General features: G+C 41.0%; 1 protein-coding gene across 7 annotated transcripts in view; it reads right to left on the reverse strand.

Moving 5' to 3' along the window:
• OSBPL1A (oxysterol binding protein like 1A) overlaps nucleotides 1–15,554 on the reverse strand; it is a 73,098-nt gene extending 57,544 nt beyond the window's left edge. Inside the window, exons 1-9 of one of the 7 annotated variants that reach the window (XM_090137475.1) lie at nucleotides 15,160–15,554; nucleotides 14,688–14,811; nucleotides 10,786–10,908; nucleotides 6,452–6,537; nucleotides 5,036–5,110; nucleotides 3,814–3,925; nucleotides 2,664–2,749; nucleotides 986–1,130; nucleotides 80–147 (exon numbers count right to left, since the gene is read on the reverse strand). In XM_090137475.1, coding sequence (XP_089993601.1) covers nucleotides 80–147; nucleotides 986–1,130; nucleotides 2,664–2,749; nucleotides 3,814–3,925; nucleotides 5,036–5,110; nucleotides 6,452–6,537; nucleotides 10,786–10,906 — 693 coding nt within the window. In that variant the 5' untranslated portion in view covers nucleotides 10,907–10,908; nucleotides 14,688–14,811; nucleotides 15,160–15,554. Of the gene's footprint in view, nucleotides 1–79; nucleotides 148–985; nucleotides 1,131–2,663; nucleotides 2,750–3,813; nucleotides 3,926–5,035; nucleotides 5,117–6,451; nucleotides 6,538–10,785; nucleotides 10,909–14,687; nucleotides 14,824–14,873; nucleotides 15,118–15,140 lie in introns of those variants that run through there. The other 6 variants (XM_090137474.1, XM_090137476.1, XM_031612775.2 and 3 more) reach the window with 6 other exon arrangements.
• Between the last annotated feature and the right edge of the window lie 4,525 nt (nucleotides 15,555–20,079).

Below are 20,079 nucleotides of genomic sequence, written 5' to 3' on the forward strand. Positions count from 1 at the left end.
AAATTAAAGCTTATGTAGTAATGGCTCCAAACTGACAGCCTCAGCAAGTAGCATTTCAAATGAGCATAAAAGTGCTTACCTTTCCAGTTTTACCTCCCAGTATTAGCTTCATTTCTGCACCTTGGGCCAAATCAAGGGGTGTCTGATCTGTTTAGTAACCAAGAAGAGGCATGAGAATTCAATGCAAATAAACCTAGGTGCAATCAGCTTAAAATAACAACCCTGTATATACCCCATTAGTCCCACAGACATTTAAGTTATGGAGCATAAACCCCTCAGGGCAGAAAATGCAAAAGTACTCTGTATCTCACTGTAATGAACTGCTCTACAAGAGTTCCACTGGCCACAGAGGGAACCTTTGCTCTTGGGCATTAGTTTGTTTTTAACATTCAGCCATGTAAACCAGTTTTAAACATTCACAAATATCAAAATAGAGGCATCGTTTATCAGATGACAAGCACAGTCTGAGTAACATCTGTATAAAGATTTCCTGGACATGCTTTCATTAGAAGCACTTTTCTGAAGGGTCACTTTTTCTGGGCCACATCTTCAATTGTATCACTTTTATTACCACTGTCCCAGTGTTTGGTGTTTAGCATTAAGAAAGCAAAAGCCAAGCATGAATTTTTTCATGATTAAGATAGATAATACATAAACTTTATAGTAATAGCCAAGTTAGGAATATAAAAGCTTGTATGGTAAATATTTTGCTGCAGTTTGTATGTCTGCAATTTAGCCAGAGTTGGGCTTCCTATACTAGCAATGCAACGCTTGTAAAGCACTCTTAGATTTTCTTTGAACAGAATCACAGAATGGCCAGGGTTGGAAGGGACCTCAAGGATCATGAATCTCCAACCCCCCTGCCACAGGCAGGGCCACCAACCTCCCCATTTATTGAACACTAAGTGGTAAGTAACATACCTTTTAGAAGTTGTTAAGAGTAGACTGACATTTAACATTTTATACAGTTTCATTTGGTACTCACCGTTTTTATTTCTTATTTTAGGATCTGCTCCATTTTTTAGAAGTTTCAATGCACAGTGCTTGTGGGCACGGTATGCTGCACAATGCAATGGTGTGTTCCCCATCTGATCCACACAATTGATATCAGGCGGTTTGGGCTTGTTTAACTGGAAAAAAAACAAAAAAGGAGACTCGTTTGCATATCAGTTTTCCTCCCTCTCCAGATGTCACCCTCATCCTTTTTAAAGTTATCCATTCCTAACTAGAACACTTCAGCATAGGTCTGGCAATGAAGCAGGAACATAGCATGTTTTGAGAAGGACAAGCACTACAGCAGTCAAGGGAAGTGTTCAGCTATAGTAGGAAACTCCTTAGTTTTCTACACGCTATACTCTTCTCACCCCTGCTGCTCTGCTCAGAAGCTGTTACCCTGCTAAGCTGCACAGCACCAGAGAGAATTCTGCAGGACTGCAGTTCAGTCATCTACATTGCTAGAATAGCTCTTTCAGATTTTTGGCCCGAGCCAAGATTTACTGCTATTTGTGGAAGACTTCCAGGCACAGTCTGAAAGTTAGCACAGGCCAGTGGTAAGTCTAAAATAAGTTTGTGTGGCCATCCAATTTCAGTGAACAAGAATTTCATTAGGCAGGCTGGAAGGCCTTCCAGTCTTGGTGACACAGCTGTTCTGGGCCATTTAAAAGTTCCTAGTACAGGCAGTCTGTTAAGAATGCAATAAAACTGTTTGTGTAAGTCTAACTAAGTGGGAACTGGAGATTAGAGTAACTATGTAAATGATAAAAACTGAGTGAGGAAGAGATAGCTTGCAGAAGTACAACCTCTTTAACAATAAAGTCTTAGTACCTGAGTTCCTAAGCACATGCAGGCTTTCACTCTTTCAGAACCTCACATTTGTGCCTTTTCCATAAAAGTAAATAGAACATTCAGACTGCTCTGATGTATTACCTTTTAAGACTAAGGATGCCAATCAGGTGAAAAGTATTTCACGCTACATGTCTTACTTCCAGGAGAATGTTGGCACTCTCAAAAATGACTTGATTTCAACAATCAAAATCCAATTTGATATGGTTCCCAGCAGCCCTGTAACTAACTGCTCTTCAAACAGAAGTTGGACTAGATGCTTTGCAAAGGCACTTTCCAATCTCAATTCTGCAATTCTTCTTCTCTAAACATGGAAGTCTCACAGTATTATCAGTTTAAATTACTATGAGCACACAGTAAAGTACACAAGAAGTTTGTGTGTTTCTCATCATGGAATTGTTTTATGCAGATGACTATCTGTTAAAAACCAGAGACTTCAGCTGTGGTGGACAGTACTTTACAAAAGCATACTTCCAAGACTGAAAATAGAGTTCATACGACAGTGAAAACATATCCTTGTAAAAATGACATTAAGTATCCACAATAACAAGCTTGTGTCAGGAGATCCAGAACTATTACACTGGAATTTTTAACCATATGAAGACTACTTAGGAAACTAACATCAAAGATTTTGAAGGTTGCAAAACAATGGTTTTCAACAAAAAGGCCTCAACATCTTACCTACACAATACAGTGCAGAGCACTCACTCTCTGAGGTCACAGCATTTCAAAATGCAAGGCCAAATGTCATGTTATTTGTACATTAGCATTATAGCTTCAACCACTTGACACTGACGTATTACAAGAACTTGAAATCTTACCAAAGCAGACAGCTTCCCTGTTTCCCCATCTCTTGCTGCTCCTAAGAGCTCTTCTTCCAGCTTCCTTTCTTGTGTCCTTTCAACTGCTGTTAAAAAAAAGCATAGGATAAAACATTATCTATATGAAACCCTACAGCTTCAAAGCCTGGAGAAGGAAGAAGAAAGCATTTCTAGTATTATTTATTTGGGATAGATAAAAGAGGGATATTTACTTAGAAAAGCCAGAGTCAGAAAAAAAAAATCTGATGTAAAAAACTGTGATAGTTGAAAAGATGTGCAAGTGCATATACAAATACACACATACTTTCATTATTTTAATACACTTACAGCCCAATAACACCCTCTAAAACAGAAAGCAGGAAAACTACATGTCAGCTCCATCAGATCTTCCTTGTGTTCCTCTCAGTTTCTCTTCTATTCCTCTCATCACTCAGAAGTTCTATTCTCCTCTAACAATCCAGCAGATCAGCACTGGAAAGGAGTGTTAACTGTGCATTTGAATGGCAAATTAGAAGAGAAATCTGTTGCATAGGACACAGCACTTCAACAGTATTTAGGAGCAGTTCATAGTAATACCAGGAGGCAGCAGATCTTGAAATCTCCAAAACTATATGTGCAAGTGTTTGGACATTATCTCCCTCACTTTCAATACCTGAAAGATGGTAGAAGAAATGTGGGGAAAGCTGTTTTGTTTCCCTTCGATTCTTCATTTGGGTAACTTTCAACACTGCAACAGCAAACTCTAAACTTGATCTAATACTAGGTCACCTTTGTTAAGGAGCAAAATTCTGAACAGTTTGCAATCTTGTTGACAAAGCTGCTTAGTGTTCTTGACTTCAGTTTTTTCTTTTCCAGGGTGCTACAGCTTTGACTGCTATATACCCATTCAGAGATGTAGCAAAGATTCAATAGGACTGAAATATTTACTTGAATAATACTGTCGGGATTTACAATACTTTACTCTCCAAATCATTTGCAGAAATACCATAACAAATAATCCATCAGAACTTCAGGAAAAAACCCGAAGTTATTTCTTTCTAATGACAAAATGTGAAGAGAAAATTCAACCGAGCTTCTGTAACTTGTCAGAAAAGAACAACTTTTAGAAGGTACAACTGTTAAAAAAAAGTCTATAACCTATTAAAGTTACCTTCCAACATATTCCTTATGTCTTTATCATGAGTAACTTCTTTTGCTGTTTCTCCACTCCCATTAACAATAGAAGTATCAGCATTATACTGCAAGAGTAACATCACCACCTCCTGGAAAGGAATTTGAAAAAACACTGCTTATCTATTCCAGTTATGGTGAGGCCAGAATCCAGCTTCTGACATCCTGTAAGAAGAGCTGCAAAACTGCCTATCATCACTTACAAAAACAGGAAGGAATGTTTTATAGAGACTGAGGAGAGGAATTAACTGTGACTTTCACTTCCACATTAGTCAGGCTGAGGAAGCTAATGGGAGTATGGCTGAACAGACCGACTCTTATTTAAAAACATGCCTGTGTAGGCAGTATAAATGCTGTATTTGATAAAGAAAAATAGTACCACTGGTTCTCGAGAAATCTTGTGACTGAACACTCACCCTTTCAGGGAATGATGGTAGGAAGCAAGGAACAGATCAAACCAGTCTTATACCACAGACCTGTAAGAAGCTCTCTAGTTCTAGTTCTCTATGAAGAAACTACACTTACAGACACCGAGTAGACCAATGTGTCCTAATTTACATTTCCATCCCTTCAAAAAATTAAAATACTGTGATTTCTCTCTATGCAGATATGCATTTAGTTAAGAGAAACAATTCCTACTCTTCTTACCATGTCAGGCGTACCAGGCACAAACACAGATTAACCTGTTGTACTTCAGCAGTACATGAGAGATTTTCTATACTGCTTTCCCCACAGTAATTAGCACCTGCAGCTACAGCTAGTGCCACGCTTTAATGTTTCCTCTGGTGCACACAGAAAAAGCAGAGCACAGGCATCAGTTAGTTTAGCCACACAGCTGATACACAGTGCATAGAAGACAAATACTACTACTTCTTTCTCTGTCTGCCAGCAACACTGTCACCAACAGCAAGCTAAAAGAGATATGACAAAGTATACCACAAAAACAACAACAACAACCCCAAATCAACACAGACCAGTCTTCTCCTGCCTTCAGGAAAAGAAGACATTTGTGATATGTTTTTGTTTTGGACAATTATAGCAGCTATGCAATGTGCCTTGTTCTTTTGAGCACACTGTACCAAAACAGATGAGCAAGTCATTTTTAGAAACACACTGCAAGACAATATTTTGAAATACATCTTACTAGCAGGATTTCCTTTAACAAACCTATAGGTGAGGCTTCAAAAAGGCACATGCTTTACCTTACGTCCTGTGAAAGCTGCACGATGGAGCGGAGTGTCTCCCATGTCGTTCAGCACATTCACATCTGCACCAGCCTAAACAGCAAAAGCAAAAGATGTCTAAGTATCCCTCAAACAGGAAGTGCAAAGCAATTCTCTCTGATTAAATGGGGTGGGGAAAGACAGGACACCAATACAGGTCTCATGGCAAATGAGATCAGAACTTTAATAGGACCATGCTGGAAACAAGTTTGTATGCAAGAGTCATAGCCAGAATTCTACATATTGCTTTGAAAAGGAAAAGCTTCCTGTGCTTATTTTCCCCCAACCTGCTCTCTCTCTCCTAAGAAGGTGGTAAACAGAAAATAAGCATAACAAATGAGTTTAATAATCCACGGTGATTTTTTGGTGTTTTTTGCTTTTTTGTGTTGTTTTAAAACTCACTGAAAGTACTGGAATAGTAATGGAAAACATACATACATATATTATTATAGGTGTATACATGCAGTAGCACCTGCCTCCTGGTTCTGCCAGATTAATAAATGGCAGTGTTTCTAGGTACCTATTGTGGCTCTTTTACCTGAAAACCCACGTCAGCATTAAGATGGTACCTATCTAGAAGGAAAATAAAAAAACACCATACTCAGCCAGAAATAACTCAAAACAAAATGCAGACATGACTATGAAGAAAGAAATAGGTCAGTTTAACCACAAATCCCAGAATCATAGAATGACATAGGTTTGGAAGGGACCTCAGGGATCATCATGTTCCAATCTCCCTGCCACAAACAGGGCCACCAACCTCCAGATCTGGTACTATACCAGGCTGCCCAGGGCCCCATCCAGCCTGGCCTCGAGCATCTCCAGGGACAGGGCACACATAACCCTTCCAGGCAGCCTGTTCCAGCACCTTACCGCTATCTCTGTAAAGAACTTCCCCCTGACATCTAATCTAAACCCTCCCTCCTTTGAGCTTAAAAACATTCTCCCTTGTCCTATCACTGTCTACTCTTGTAAAAAGTTGATTCCCCTCCTGTTTGTAATCCTCTTTTAAATACTGGAAGGCAAGATCAACAGTTTGTCATTTCAAAGAAGAAGAAAGAAAGAGTCGATCTACATTAACATATGCCTGGAGAAAAAAAAATGCCTACAAGTTACTCTGCACAGAACTCTGCAAACATTTCTCTGCAAAATTTAAGTTAGGTAACAGACCGCAGCACTTAAAACATTTTGGCCTTTCCTACAACACAGTAAGTGAAACTGCCTAAATTAAATACTTACATTTTTCAGTAAGATAACTTAGGCCCTTAAAACATTTGTATTACTACTATGAGATGCTGGCTTACTATATGCAAATATAAATAAATGAATAAATACAAAATGCTTCGAGAATGACAAAGTTTCCTGTCTTTTACACAGAGGTAAACAGAAATATACCTTTAGCAAATCCTCTACCACAACAGCATGTCCAAAGTAGCACGCAAGGTGAAGAGGTGTCCAACCCATATTAGATTTACTTCTTCCTAAGAGACACAAAACAGAATCAGTAAATTAAGTTTTAGTCACATAGAGAACAAAGAAATATGTTGCCACATGCATGGAGGTTTGCACATGTTCAAGTAACAGAAGAACAAGGAAGTTGGAAGCATCAATCATATGGTCTGAACTACTATGTGATTTGAAAAGTAACCCATTTAAATCCACAGTCTTTCTTAAAGGCAATTTAAAAGTAAAGTATGTCCTGGAGGATTGGCAGTATGATCAGAATTATACAATTGCTCCTTTAAAAATCGAGATAATAAAGCATTAGAAATTACTACTAAGTTGACAAAGTCCTGTTGATTTCCATTTCCAATACTCAATTGTGTTAGGAAAAGCTTTGTTTTTACTAAGCAGCAGACACACAGCATTTGGAGTGCCACCTAAAAGCTATCAGTCCTTTTGGAAGCAAAATTTAAAAATGAGGCATTAGAAAATGTTTTAAGTTACTCTGACCCTCATTTTTTCCCTTTTCATGTATCCTCAAGTGTTGAAGATGGGAAGATGCATGGCTTAAATTTGCCACAAGGAGATAAAGCACTAGCACAAAGAAAAAACTGCTGTCATTTGAGGTTCATCATTCTTTTTCTGCTCTCATTTTACAAAATAACATTAGAATGCGGAGCATAGCTGAATAGTTTCTATTTCTTACAGTTGTTTCCAGCTAATATTTCTATCCTTCATTAGCTATTTCTTTCATTTTTTGTTTTCTTTTTTTCCCTCGGATCCTTCTACTGCTCCAGATTTAACCTTCCCCTCATTCCTTCCAGCCTACAATTGTTCCTGCCCTGCATGACCGATGGGCTCAAATACCACAGAAGATAAACAGTGTGGGGATGACTGACTCTGGGGCTACGAATACTGAATGACACAAAAAAAGAACATCATTCATCCCTCAGTCTAGTGGAACAGAAAGTTCTTCCAAACACAACAGAAAGGGGTCACACAATTAGTCCATGATAGCCCTTAGTTACAGTACTGAGGAGAGAATGCTGCTGCCAAGGAATCCAGTCATTAAAAATTCAGGAACATGTCCAGATTTGCAGTTCTCATCCAATAATGTGCCAGAAGCCCTTGTTCTGCACTCACTTCATGTTTACACTTCTGCTGTATTTAAGGAGAATGAGTAACATAGATGGCCTTTGAAAGAACGACCATTTTGGATGAAACCCTGGGTTGGTGTTGGTTTTATGCAGGGTATCTTCCTGGTGAGCTGAGAAAACTGGAAATGGGAGTTCACATCATTCAGCTAGATTATCATCAAGCACATCTTGCTTATCTGCAAGCACTGACTGGCCAGAACCCAGCCACAGCACAACTAGTACGCAAAATCTGAGTTTGTACTCCCCTCCCCTTCCTCCTGTCTGACACCTGGGTGTTTGGCAACACTATTGTTAGACTTTGTGTTGTGTTGAGTACAGCTTCAGAACACCAGACAGTTTTTCCAAGATGTTGAAGGTAGGCTTTCACACCCAGGCACAGAAATCTCTCAGACTTGAGTCTTCCAAGGCACTCTCAAAAGAAGTTTACACTGCCTCCTGCACAGCCACCCACCTGCTCTAGATGCACTTCATTCCTGTTAGCCAAGCATCATTGCATTAGTTCCTGAAGGAACTGCTACAGCACTGAAGACAATCGCTATATCCTGACTTTCTAGGGAGAACTGTAATTATCCAAAGGCACTGACAGATGAGATGAAGAGATGAAGTAGAAGAGAGATTTAGGGCTGCATTTTAGTTGATTATCATGTAGTTGTCTAATTACTATCCAGGACTACTCAACAGACTGGGATTTATAGCAGTACACGGTAGTTTTGGTAATGAGGAGACAGTAGAGACTGTCAGGATTCAATTTGTTTTATACTATTTCCAACAGGGTACTCTACTGTAAGAGAGTGAATTGAAAGCGGGTTTCCAAAAAGTGACTACAGAAGAACAGAGATTCAACTCTGAGGTATCACACAATCAGAACAGTTTCTACAAAGAGCATTTTAGTGGCACTTGTGCCCTCTAATATTTAAAAGAACCAGAACATAACAGATTTCACTGCATACAGATTTCATATTCAGATTTATTTATTTGTTTTTAACTCAACCTCTAGCACATTCCCTCTAGTTTCCTAGACATTCCAATAGCAAGCTTGAATTAGTTGGCTAGCTATGCATTGCTGAACTAAAGAATAAACAACTAAGCATCTTCTATCATAGAATCACAGAATGGTTTGGGTTTCCCACCCACTTCCAGCCCCTGATATGGGCTGAGCTGCCTCTCACCAGATCAAGCTGCCCAGAGTCCCATCCAACCTGGCTGGAATGCTTCCACGGATGGGGTATCCACAGCATCTCTTGGCAGCTGTGCCAGCACCTCACTGCCCTCTGACTAAAGAATTTCTTCATATTATCTAACCTTAATTCTCCCTTCTTTCAGTTTAAAACTGTTCCCTCTTGTCCTATCACTATCTACCCATGCAAAAAGTCAGTCCCTCTCCTGCTTATAAAGCTCCCTTCAAGTACTAAAAGGCTGCAGTGAGGTCTGGGAGCTTTCTCTTCTCCAAGCTACACGTGCCCAGTTCCCTCAACCTTTCTTCATAGGAGAGGTGCTCCAGCCCTTTGACCATCTTCATGGACCCGCTCCAATAGCTCCACATCCTCTGTGGTGGGGCTCCAGATCTGGGCACAGTACTCCAGACAGGGCCTTACAAGAGCAGAGTAGAGAGGGACAGTCACTTCCCTCTCCCTGCTGGTCCTCTGCTCTTTTGATGCAGTCCAGGATACAGTTATCTCTCTTCATTAGTTCAATCTCTTCTATCTACCTACTGACTTTCACAATACTAACAACTCAACTTTGAGCAAGAATACTGACTAGAGAGAAATATACTTGACATTTTACAGGGCTGCATATTATACCATTTCACTGTGTTTTTTTCACATTAGATTACATTTAAGAACATACCTGAGAAGCTTTTCTAAGCACAAAAGACTTCAGCAACTTATTTTTCAGTGCTGTGAAACAAAGTTTAAGGTGGTTTGATTTGTTTTTATATTCCAGCTGTTTACACACTACCACTATTAGCAGAGGACACAGTTGTGAGGAATGAGGATTCTATCTCATCTCGTGCCTAGCTTCCTCTTAAATTATGAACTAGCTCCCTAATGACGAAGTATGAAGGGTCTGCATTTTATACACATTTTTCTGAGATGGGCACATTAACTATTGGAAAAACACAGTCTTGAATGAGTTTTCAAACAAATGGATGAGTAAACTGATGATTAAGAACTAGAGCTAAAAAAGCAACACAGTTTTTTTGGATAACAGCTTTTCCTGCTCTCTCGGGCCAGGTGTTCTTTTGTTATGGCTGAAAGCTAGCATAGCTGCTTTCTTCTCCATCTATGTGTAGAACTATTGTCTCAGCTATCCCAACAGTTAAACAATGAAATGCCAGCCTGTATAAAAAGAGTGAGATATACGATCACTTTTTTGAAGCAACCAGAAACACACTCAGGTAAAGAAACATAAAGCTACTAAATGAATAAAGAAACAGAGCATTCTGCTACTGCTGACAAGCTTGTTAATCTAGACCATTTGAAATTGTAACACTCAGTAAGCAAACTGCTTAGCTGCAATTGTTAGCTATGCACATGCAGAACTTCAGTATTGGCCAAAGACTCAGACACATAACTGGCAGTTCTACTTTCTGTTCCCAAGTGACTTCGTGTACTGCTAACAGCAAAACCTGTATTTTTATCCCAAACATTCTAACACGTGGCAAGGAACGTTGCTGTTACAACACAAGGATGAAACACAGGCCTAAAAATCCTATCTAGCAGAGCGAATACAGTAACTGATCAGTAGCCTTCATGGAGACTCCATACTTCCATGAACCATCCCCTGGCACCATCGTCTGTTTTATTTATCATTAGCTTCAAAGTTGATATAAGCTTGAATACAGGCAGAAAGAGGTACCAATTCTTTTGTCTTGTTGACATTTCTATCTCCTGTGGATTACTCAGAGAGTTTATGTACATTTTTCTGTACTGTTTTTTTACTCTTTACCCTACAGTACCCTCTCTACCTAAGCACAGCCTTAAGAGTCAGGGGGCAAAAACACTTGTATCAGTGTTTTACATTACTCTACTGAGTATTCCAAAGAAAGCAGGGTTATATTATTTGTGACAATTCCTCTATCTGTAGCTTTAGCAGTGAGTTCACAACCATTTGAGGAGGGCTACTAACCTTTACAGTTGATGTCGAAGATTATTTCTCCTTTGCTCATGGTATCCAACAGCTGCTTAACTTCTTCAGCATTTCCATTTCTAGCATCATGGAGAAGCTGCTGTTCTGCTTCGGTACTCATCTCTAATAAAAAAGAATCAATTTTACAGTGTCTTATGTGTTATAAGATATTGCTTAACATTATTTCTCTTTTCTCCCTTTAATAGTGTGAGAAAGATTATTATTTACTATGTGGAGCATTTTTAATGTACAAGCTGTTCTTAATTGTCCAGTTATGCCACTAAGAAGCATTAAAATTCTTCGTATTAGCAAAGCACTTAAGCTTTTCAGAGGGAATGTGGGAGAAGGAGAAATGTACACGTTTTAGACTACGTATGTCTTCAGAATTAAGAGAAACTTATTTTAATTGCCAACGCTCCAAATACCCCTCAGAGACTGATAGCATCAACTCTTGAAACTCAGAAACTTGACCCCCCAAATTGACTTGAAGTCAGATTCTCAGCTTTGTAGATTTGACCTTCTCTTTATCAGTACAATAAAAGAACTCAAGTTTTCAAAGCAGCCTCAGAAAACATTGACGCAGTATGCCATTTGTTGCTCTTAAAAACTGCAGTAAAAGTTTGCCCAAATTCAGTGTCTCCGGTTTAATACCTTCAGCTGACAAACAGAGATTACCAGAGCCTGCAGAATCAAAATTCCTATTCAGTTAATGATTGCAAAGAATATGACAAGTCTAACATAGTCAGCTTCCCTATAGCTGCAGAAGTTTTGATCAGACCCACATGTTTATGTTCTGCTGCCTTGGAGAGACAGCTTGACTGCACCACATGCACTCAGAGCTAAAACACATGCAGGGAGCTCCTGCACTATGGTAAAATGGGAAAGCACTCAGCAAGAAAAGACAGTGAGAACACTGCGTAAGCAATAAAAAGCCTCTAACAGCAACAGATCTTGTTAATGAAAGAGACAGAAAAAGAGAAATCTACAGCAGGACAGATTGCCAAATGGCCAGCAAAGCAGACAACAGTCTTCCTCTATCTTTTGCTCAATCAGCAAGGGGAGGAGGAGGGAATCTGTTTTCAGAAGGAGGGATGTGCAGAAGACTAAGCAAGACCTTTCTAGCACATTTCAGAATAGACTGGACTGATCTCCTGCAAATTACTACAGACATAGCATACAACCACCCCTTCAACACTGTTTAAACAATACTCTTGTTGGTGCCTGCTTATCAGTTCTGTCAGCAAAAACAGCATTAGTACTTCTAGAAATCCTTCAAGCCCTGAAGCTATCTTCTCCTTTAAACAGTAGCCTATCCACTTGCTGAGGCAGCACAGCAGTTAGCTGTTAGTGGGACAGCATGGTTTTCTCCAGCGAATTGGTTCTACCAGTGTCCAGTGGAAGATCAAAATCAAACATGCTAATGCATTATCATTCGCATAATGCATTATATAATAATTATATCGTGCACATATAAGCAATGCTTTTTCTGAAGCAGTGCTATACCACATCAGTGGGACACAGACAGAGCTCATTGCTCATTTTGCTGGCTCATTTTGCTGGCTCTGGGAGAGAGGAGGGAAGGGACAGGGGGAGAGAAGCAAAGCAAAGCTCATCTTTCATTTCCCCCCTCCTCCCCCAATATCTCTTCAGCAATCTATCAAATATATTAGATGACAGGGGGTAACGACAGGATTATATTTCTCTAATTTGTCAGCATCCCACGCACACTGCAGGAAGAAAAAGCAATTCACTTCCAACACATTAAGAACCTGCAGCTTCCATTTAGTATCAATGAGAAGGAAGTAAGAAAAGACTGCTTGGGAAGGGAACCAAGAAACCGATCCAAATGCACAACTCTCTTGCATGCAGTGAGGCCAGTTATGTGCATGAGCAGAATGTTAAGCAGCTTAAGATACACAGAAAGCTGAATCACTTGGTAAAACTACTTATGCGATTTCCCCCCACAAATAGGCACTGGATTTAAGTTGCTGTGACTTGTCTGTACTCTTACTGCAAATATGGTACGGCAGCTAAGAATGATCTATCTGCTTTGCTGTTTCACTGCTCAGGCCAAATCTCCAATTTTAAATACACTTTGTAAGGCTGATGTATGCAGTCATGCAAAAGAATGACTGTCTGGATATCAGTCATAGTTAGAAGGATCATTCATAGGAATCTGTTCCTACTACTAGGGCTGGAAAGTGAAATCTGCATGCAGCTACTTACTAGATAAGTGATACAGAACCTGGAGTTTTAGCTAGCAAGCTAAATTAAGTGCCTAAATGAAGCTGGCAGCAAAGGGACTCTTTTCAGAACTTAGCATCATCTTCCCAACACTGTTTTAAGCAATATGATTTGCTGCTTAATGGAGATGAGCAACTGCCAGGGGAATTTTGAGCAGCAAGCTGAGAGTACTGAAAGAAATCAATATAGAGGCACTCGAGCTGCATGTGCTTGCAATTTCATTTCTTGTGTCTGCATCCCACTCCTGCAGAAAGGTGTTTATTGGTTGTTCACACAGCCTGCATCAAAACAGCTCCAAACAGCTCACCAACTGGCTTCAAAGTAGTGGGATAGATGGCCAGTAAAACTGGCCAAGATGGCCAAGGCAAAACTTGAGGGTTTAATTTGGATTTATTAGTCATACAATACTACTCACAGGTTAATTTATATGCATTGTGCTGCCTGTATGCAAAGCTTCTCTTCAGAGAGCTGACATCTGCTCACACTCAGATGCTGCCATCATTAGCTCATTTCATTCATCAGCAGATACAAGCTACACTGCCTTTCATGGCTCATCTTTATGCCTGGTAATGTTGAAAAGCCTGTGCACCAGTCTCCACAGTCACTGCTACACCATAAGAAAATAACATAAGAAGAGCCTAATATTGAGTGCTTCCTATATAGCTGAGATATGACTGTGAGGCACTTGTGTTGAAGTCATTAGTACCAACCAAGCAGGACTTGATTGTTAATTTAACCTTATCCTTCAAGAACATATAAAAAATATCATTTAAGATGCTCTGTTTTACCTTCCTCTATGAATCCTGTGCCAGAGCAATCCTCTCCCTCGATTACAGCCTTCACAGAGGGGCTGTTTGTCCCCACCCCACAAGAGCCCAGGCTACCATTTTGCTTGCATGCCTGCTTAGTAAGGAGTTCCTTAAGATATCTAACCATGAAAAACCACCTGATGGCTGCTGGTATAGGAAACGCAGTTACTCAACTGCTAGAAGAACCCAAGCAAAAACAATTAAAAAAAACCTACAAGCAGCAAAAAAGGGACCAATTCTGCCCAATTTAAGGCTCTGAATCAGCAGAGCAACACAGGAACCTTTCAATTCATGAATCCTCTTCTACCATTCTTCAAATATTTTTCTATCATCATTCTACTTATTCTATTGGGTGGGGTGGCGAGGCACAGCTGCCCACGTAAGCTGTGGTGCCCCATCCCTGGAGGCGCTCAAGGCCAGGTTGGATGGGGCCTTGGGCAGCTGAGCTGCTGGGCAGCAGCCCTGCCCATGGCACCAGGTGGGACTGGGTGGGCTTTGAGATCCCTTCCAACTGAAGTCATTCTGCGGTTTTCTGATAGTAGGACAAGCAGTAAGGCCAATAGCAGGTACGCTGGCTGCTGTTTCAGGAGATCTCCCTTGAGCAGTAAAAACCAGACTCCTGCAGGAAGATCCTCACACGTCCCAGCAGGCGCACCACAGAGCTATGCCATGAAGGAGGGAGCAAAAACGCACCAAACCACACCGACAGACAGAACCTGCCCTCGAGCCCACGCCGAGCATCTCGGCTGCCTTAACCTCCAGTCAGCGGGATGAACACCCTTCCACCACACGGCCTCATGACTGTCTCTGCCGGGCAGACAGCCACCAGCACGGACGCACGACACATACCTGTTCCACGCTTTCGCTGAGGCACCGAGCCGAGCCTAGTCCTCTGCTGCGTGCACTCAGCTGTCTGTCAAAGACCTTCTTTCAGCCCAAGAGACCCGAATGGGGTTTATGACAAGCACGGGACCTACGAAGAGCGCTTACAGACAACGAGAACTTTAGCAGCCCCCCCTACAGCCCTTCACTTACATACAGAACCGAGCCTTCTGGCGGGCCAGCACCCCCCTTCCTGCGGCCGGCCTGCCTGCCTGCTTGTCGGCCAGCCAGCCGTGAGGACACCCGTGAGGGCGATAACGGCGGCAGCGACGCAGCCGGAGGGCACCGCGGAAGAAAACGCAGCCGGGCCGCGCGGCCCGACCTGCCGCTGCCGCCCCTCTCAGAGCTGCTCTCCTCTCCTCACCGCCACCGCCCGCCCCACACGCGCTACGCACAAACACACGGACAGACGCCCCTCACCCCGCGCTGCCATACACACCGGCCCCGCGCGTGACGGGCCCCGCGGCCGCTCCCTCACCGCCGCGCAAGGCGGGAGCCGCTCCGCCCCCTGCCTGCCGCCGTCCCTTCGGCGCCGGTGGGATCGCTCGGCGGGCCTAGGGCCGGCCGGGCTGCCTGCGAGCCGCGTGAGGGGCTGGAAGGGGTAGGCGTAGTTGTGCGCCCTCTCGTTGTGTCGGAAACTCGGTAGCGACCGCCCTTCCCAGCGAGGGAGGGAGGAGTGGCGCGGCCTCGGGGCTGCTCGAAAACAGGAGGCGAGCGGCTGCGGCTCCTGAGGGAGGCGTGGGACCGCGGGGGTGGAAAAACCTGCCTCGAGAAGTGCGGAGAACCGGGGCAGAACGACCTCGGAAGAGGTCTTGGAGTGAAAAAGTGAGGAACAGAGGTGGTTTGGGGAATGGCTTTCATCCTGTGTGATCACCTTTCATCTTGTTCCTGCAGGAACTTGGCGGGAGGGCAGGGAAGCTCTGTGGTGCTGAGGCGCAGCCCGGCTGTGTCACATGCTGGAAGAGCCGTGGGTGCCATGAGAAAGTATCTCTAAAGGTTAGGATGAAGTTTCTGTTCCAAAAGTGGCAAGTTCGTACCTGAGCAGTTATTGGGAAATACTTAGGACATAAATAATGAGGCATGCTGCTGCTGCTTCTTCTTTTTTTTTTTTCCTTTTTTTTTTTTTTCACTGTACTCTGTGTATCATTAACACTTTGAGAATGAAGAGCCAAAAGATCAGCAGTTCCACACCTGTGGAGATAGTACATCTGTGCTGTGTTTGGATTTATCCTGCTTTTCATTAGTTCAAATTAGATGACCATAGTTAGGAGACCTGCTTCAGCAATAAGTATGTGATATCTGAGAGGCTTTAGTGAAGGTTACCATCGTTTTTTTTTCTCTGGAGCAGCTCTTTGGGTTGCACTCCTTACTTTCAGAGAACTAACTGCCCCATGCCCATGTTCCTGTCTTTTGTTGCATGCTCCTTTGCTCTTATCTATCTGAGCTGCTTTCCCTTTTGTTTCTTTTTCTTTCTGGCACTGAGCCACCTTTTGCAATGCCATAACAATGCTATTCCGAGCAACATCACAGTTAAACCAAGACTCCCCTCCTTTTCATATTTTTATTGTTATACATATGCACGCATTAAATGTTTACATATTTTGTTATATTTGTTGTATTTTTGTACAGCATTTATAGTATTCTTTAGCCAGTTAATTATGGTGTAGCTCAGTCCTGCACTGGGCAGTTAGGGCATTGAATTGGGAAACAACAACAGTGCAGGGGATCTTTTGGATCTCAGTAAGAAAGACCTGACTAAAAGCAGCTTAATAAAATATAAATGTTTCAATAAAGCAGAGTAAGGGAAGTAAAACAGACAGTAAATCTTACAATGTTTCAGAGCATCCCTGTTTGTGCAGCATCTGTGAAATGATATTCCTCCTTTGGCTATTTATTATACAATTTTCTTAAAAGAAAACAGCTATTCATGGAGGATACTTGCATGGGAAACTCTTGCTATGCTGCCAGATAAAAGCAAGGCCACGCTAGTGTTGTAATCATCAATACAAAGCGGGAGCTGCCCGCAGGCTCCTCTTTTGTAATGAGCTGGTGGAGTTTATCCTGAGGATAAAGGATTTATGCACCACCGCACAGCCTAAGGATGCAGCACAGACCTGTGCCTACTCAGATTAACTGTGCTGTGGATCAGTGACTCTTCCATGTACAATTGTGTCCTGGTCAGCATCACTACACACCCTGTGCTTCGAGAAGCATCTATTATTTATAAGAGCTTTGCCTCCTTGTACACTCCAGAGTAATAATCCAGTGAGTTTTGGACTCTGAAGTGGGTAAATGCAAATAACAGTGCTGCTAATATCAAGGGTTCTGTCTGTTGTGAATGTACCTTTTCTATTCCACGTCTTTTCTTTTTTCAGGCAACCTGCTGAAATTAGTGATGCAGAAAGCATGAAATACTTCCCATTCTAAGGTTGAATGCAATGGCAAACAGCCTTGCACAGAACGTTCTGAACTATTTTGTCAATTATTTTTGCAGTATACTTTACATCACGTCCCGCTCTGGGATGGGGCAGTGGGGCAACCTGACTGCAGAATGTGAAGCTGTAATAGCATAACCTTGCCTGAGGAGAAATTTATTTAGACAGGGAGCTTCCACTTTGTGTAGTGCATAATGAACTAGTTGAATTCATTGCTGCAGGCAAACAAATCTTATGACTAGCAGTATAAGAGCTGGAAATTTTCAAATAATGCTGCCCTTTATTGTCGTTTCTTGGAAAAAAAATATTACTAGCAACTAGACAAACAAGATGCTAATCATATCCAATTTTACAAGGTACTGCTCACAGTTGAAGGAAAGACAAGAAGCATCTCCCTATGCTCCTGGCACTGCACAGTTGATCTAGGTTGCTGGTAGTTTAACCACTGAAGGCAGAACTTTTGGAAAACAATTCATACTTGGAAAGGAAAAAAGAATAACTGGGCTTTTATATTACTACCCCTCATGAAAATTCACAATTTTATTTACGATACAGCACTTATTTAGCACGTGACACTTTTTGTTTTCTTTCTCTTCAGACCAAAGCATACCAGTCATGCTTGAAGATATTTGAATCGTGGAGATGATTAATGAAGTAAAAAATGACACACGATAGGTTGCTTGTATGTTTTTACACAGCAAAATATTTAATGACTGAATGTTCAATAACTGGCTAACAGGCATGGAACAACTAACAACTGTGCTGACACTCTCAGGCATGGTCCTTTCGGATCTTCATAGAATCATAGAATCATTTGTGTCGGAAAAGACCTTCAAAGATCATCTAGTCCAACTCTCCTGTAATGAGAAAGGACATCTATAGCTCGATCAGGTTGCTCAGAGCCCCATCCAAACTGACCTTGACTGTCTCCAGGGATGGACAACCACATCTCTGGACAACAGTGCCTCACTGTGCTCATGAAAAGCTTTTTCCTTATAGTCTATTTCATTTACAAAGGACAACTTCCAGTGAGAGATGAAAGCAATTTTTCATGTTCTGAACTTTTTGCAATAGGATATCTTAAAGGTGCAAATTGGTTGCTGATATCTGCTAAGGTGGAACCACCTTATAGAGTGGTTAATTTATAGCTGGTGTGAACCTGATTAAGTGTTGAAACTGCTCACTTCAGCTCAAAGCAGATCTAAACCAAGTTCAGGCAGTTTCTGGAGACATTCTCCAGCAGAAAGAGTCATGTGATAGTATGCATTTAACATTCCCTTTTTATGTGAATGCAGATACAGCAGGAGAAAAATGTGAGATTTACTGATTCTCTTTTGCCAGGAGGCTTCTAATAACTAACCAGTAGTTATTACACTGTAGAAAAGCTTTCTCGAGCTCTACAGAAGACAAGTGTGTGCTTCTATAGACAGCATGCAACTGGATGGTGGCTAAAAAAGAAATGTTCTTAACTGAAGCATCACAGAATCACTTGTACAGATGCTTCTTCTGGGTCTTATCAGCCAAGATCTTAGGCCAAGATTTGGGTTTGTTTAATGCAATCTTTTACTGTGACTAAATCAGTTTTGTCTAATTGAATTTCAAAACAATAAATAAGCTGCATGTGGAGAGATGAAGCTTATACCTAATTTTGTCAGTTTAGTCCCTAGTCTATCAAACTACTTACCTATTAAAATCAATTGAACTACTTCATGCTTAAATGTATACATATCCCTTATTGAGTGATTCTTCATTGTTCTAAATTTTCCTCATTTAAAAAGAAAGAAGTTGCAAATACACAGTGCTGCTTAAGCATACAAAATCAAACAGATTAACTGATATTTTTTTCTAGTATTTTAGTAATTTGTTTCTTATTTGTCATTCGTCCCAGATTTATCCTTGTATGTTACGTACTGTAGCTGAATCAAAATTAACAATCAAATTCCCATCAGCTCTAACAAGGTGAAGATTTCATGATGTATGTTTTACATGTGATTCTTGATCACAAGTTAGAAGTCTTCGCTTGAATCAACTGCGGCATTTTACTCCTAATTAACATTTACTTTGCGCTGTCAAACTCTAAACTGTTATCCTAATATCACTTATGCACCACATTGGTTTATTTTATCAATATAATTTTTATAAATTTTGGAAAATTAAGTTAAAAAAACCCAACTGTTAAAGAGAATTTCCAGGAAATTAATCTCAAATGAGCAGAAGTTACACGCATATAGAAAATGACAATGTTCAGTTAGTTCCATTTCATTTATAGTAACTGAAGCACATAGCTGTTTACCTCCCCACTCTGGACAGATTTGGTAGTAGAAAGTAAACAGCACATTAAAAAATGTTTTGGAACTTTTGTTATTTTTTCCTTTCAGAATTGTTGATTGCTTTTCAATGCAGTGTGTTTAGATAACATCCTTCTTAATTAAGATTTTTGTGTAAATATTGCTTCCTTATCTACACGAGCATTAGTTACATTTGGTTTAAGTCTTTTGTTCCCTAGTATTAGATTCTGGTTTCAGAATGACATCAGTAATGATCCAGTGTATTTTCTTGTCCTGACAAGAGAGAACAAGGAATCAGCATTCCCTTTAGTAATCTGGGCCAATTCCTGACCTTCAGGGTCTTCCCTTGCTTAAGTGATTTGATTTGAGCTTTAAGTGTATTTGTTTGCCATCCCAAAGGCAGAATCGATGGACCAAAGGTTAGGTTTGGTAACCATTGTAAGTATCAGAGTTCATGCATCACCATGAGCAACATCAGTAGAAGAGGCTCCTCACTATTAAAAACAGCGAGGTTAATCAGTCTGAAAGTTAAGGATATGTATTTCATAACCTTCTTTAATAGAACATTTGAGACAAAGAAATTAATCAGCTGTTAAATACTCCTGGGCAGCATATCAATTCAGCTGCTCGTTTGTC

Source organism: Phasianus colchicus, chromosome 3 (genome assembly GCF_987193195.1).
Source record: "Phasianus colchicus chromosome 3, bPhaCol1.hap1.1, whole genome shotgun sequence".
NCBI classification, from domain to species: domain Eukaryota; kingdom Metazoa; phylum Chordata; class Aves; order Galliformes; family Phasianidae; genus Phasianus; species Phasianus colchicus.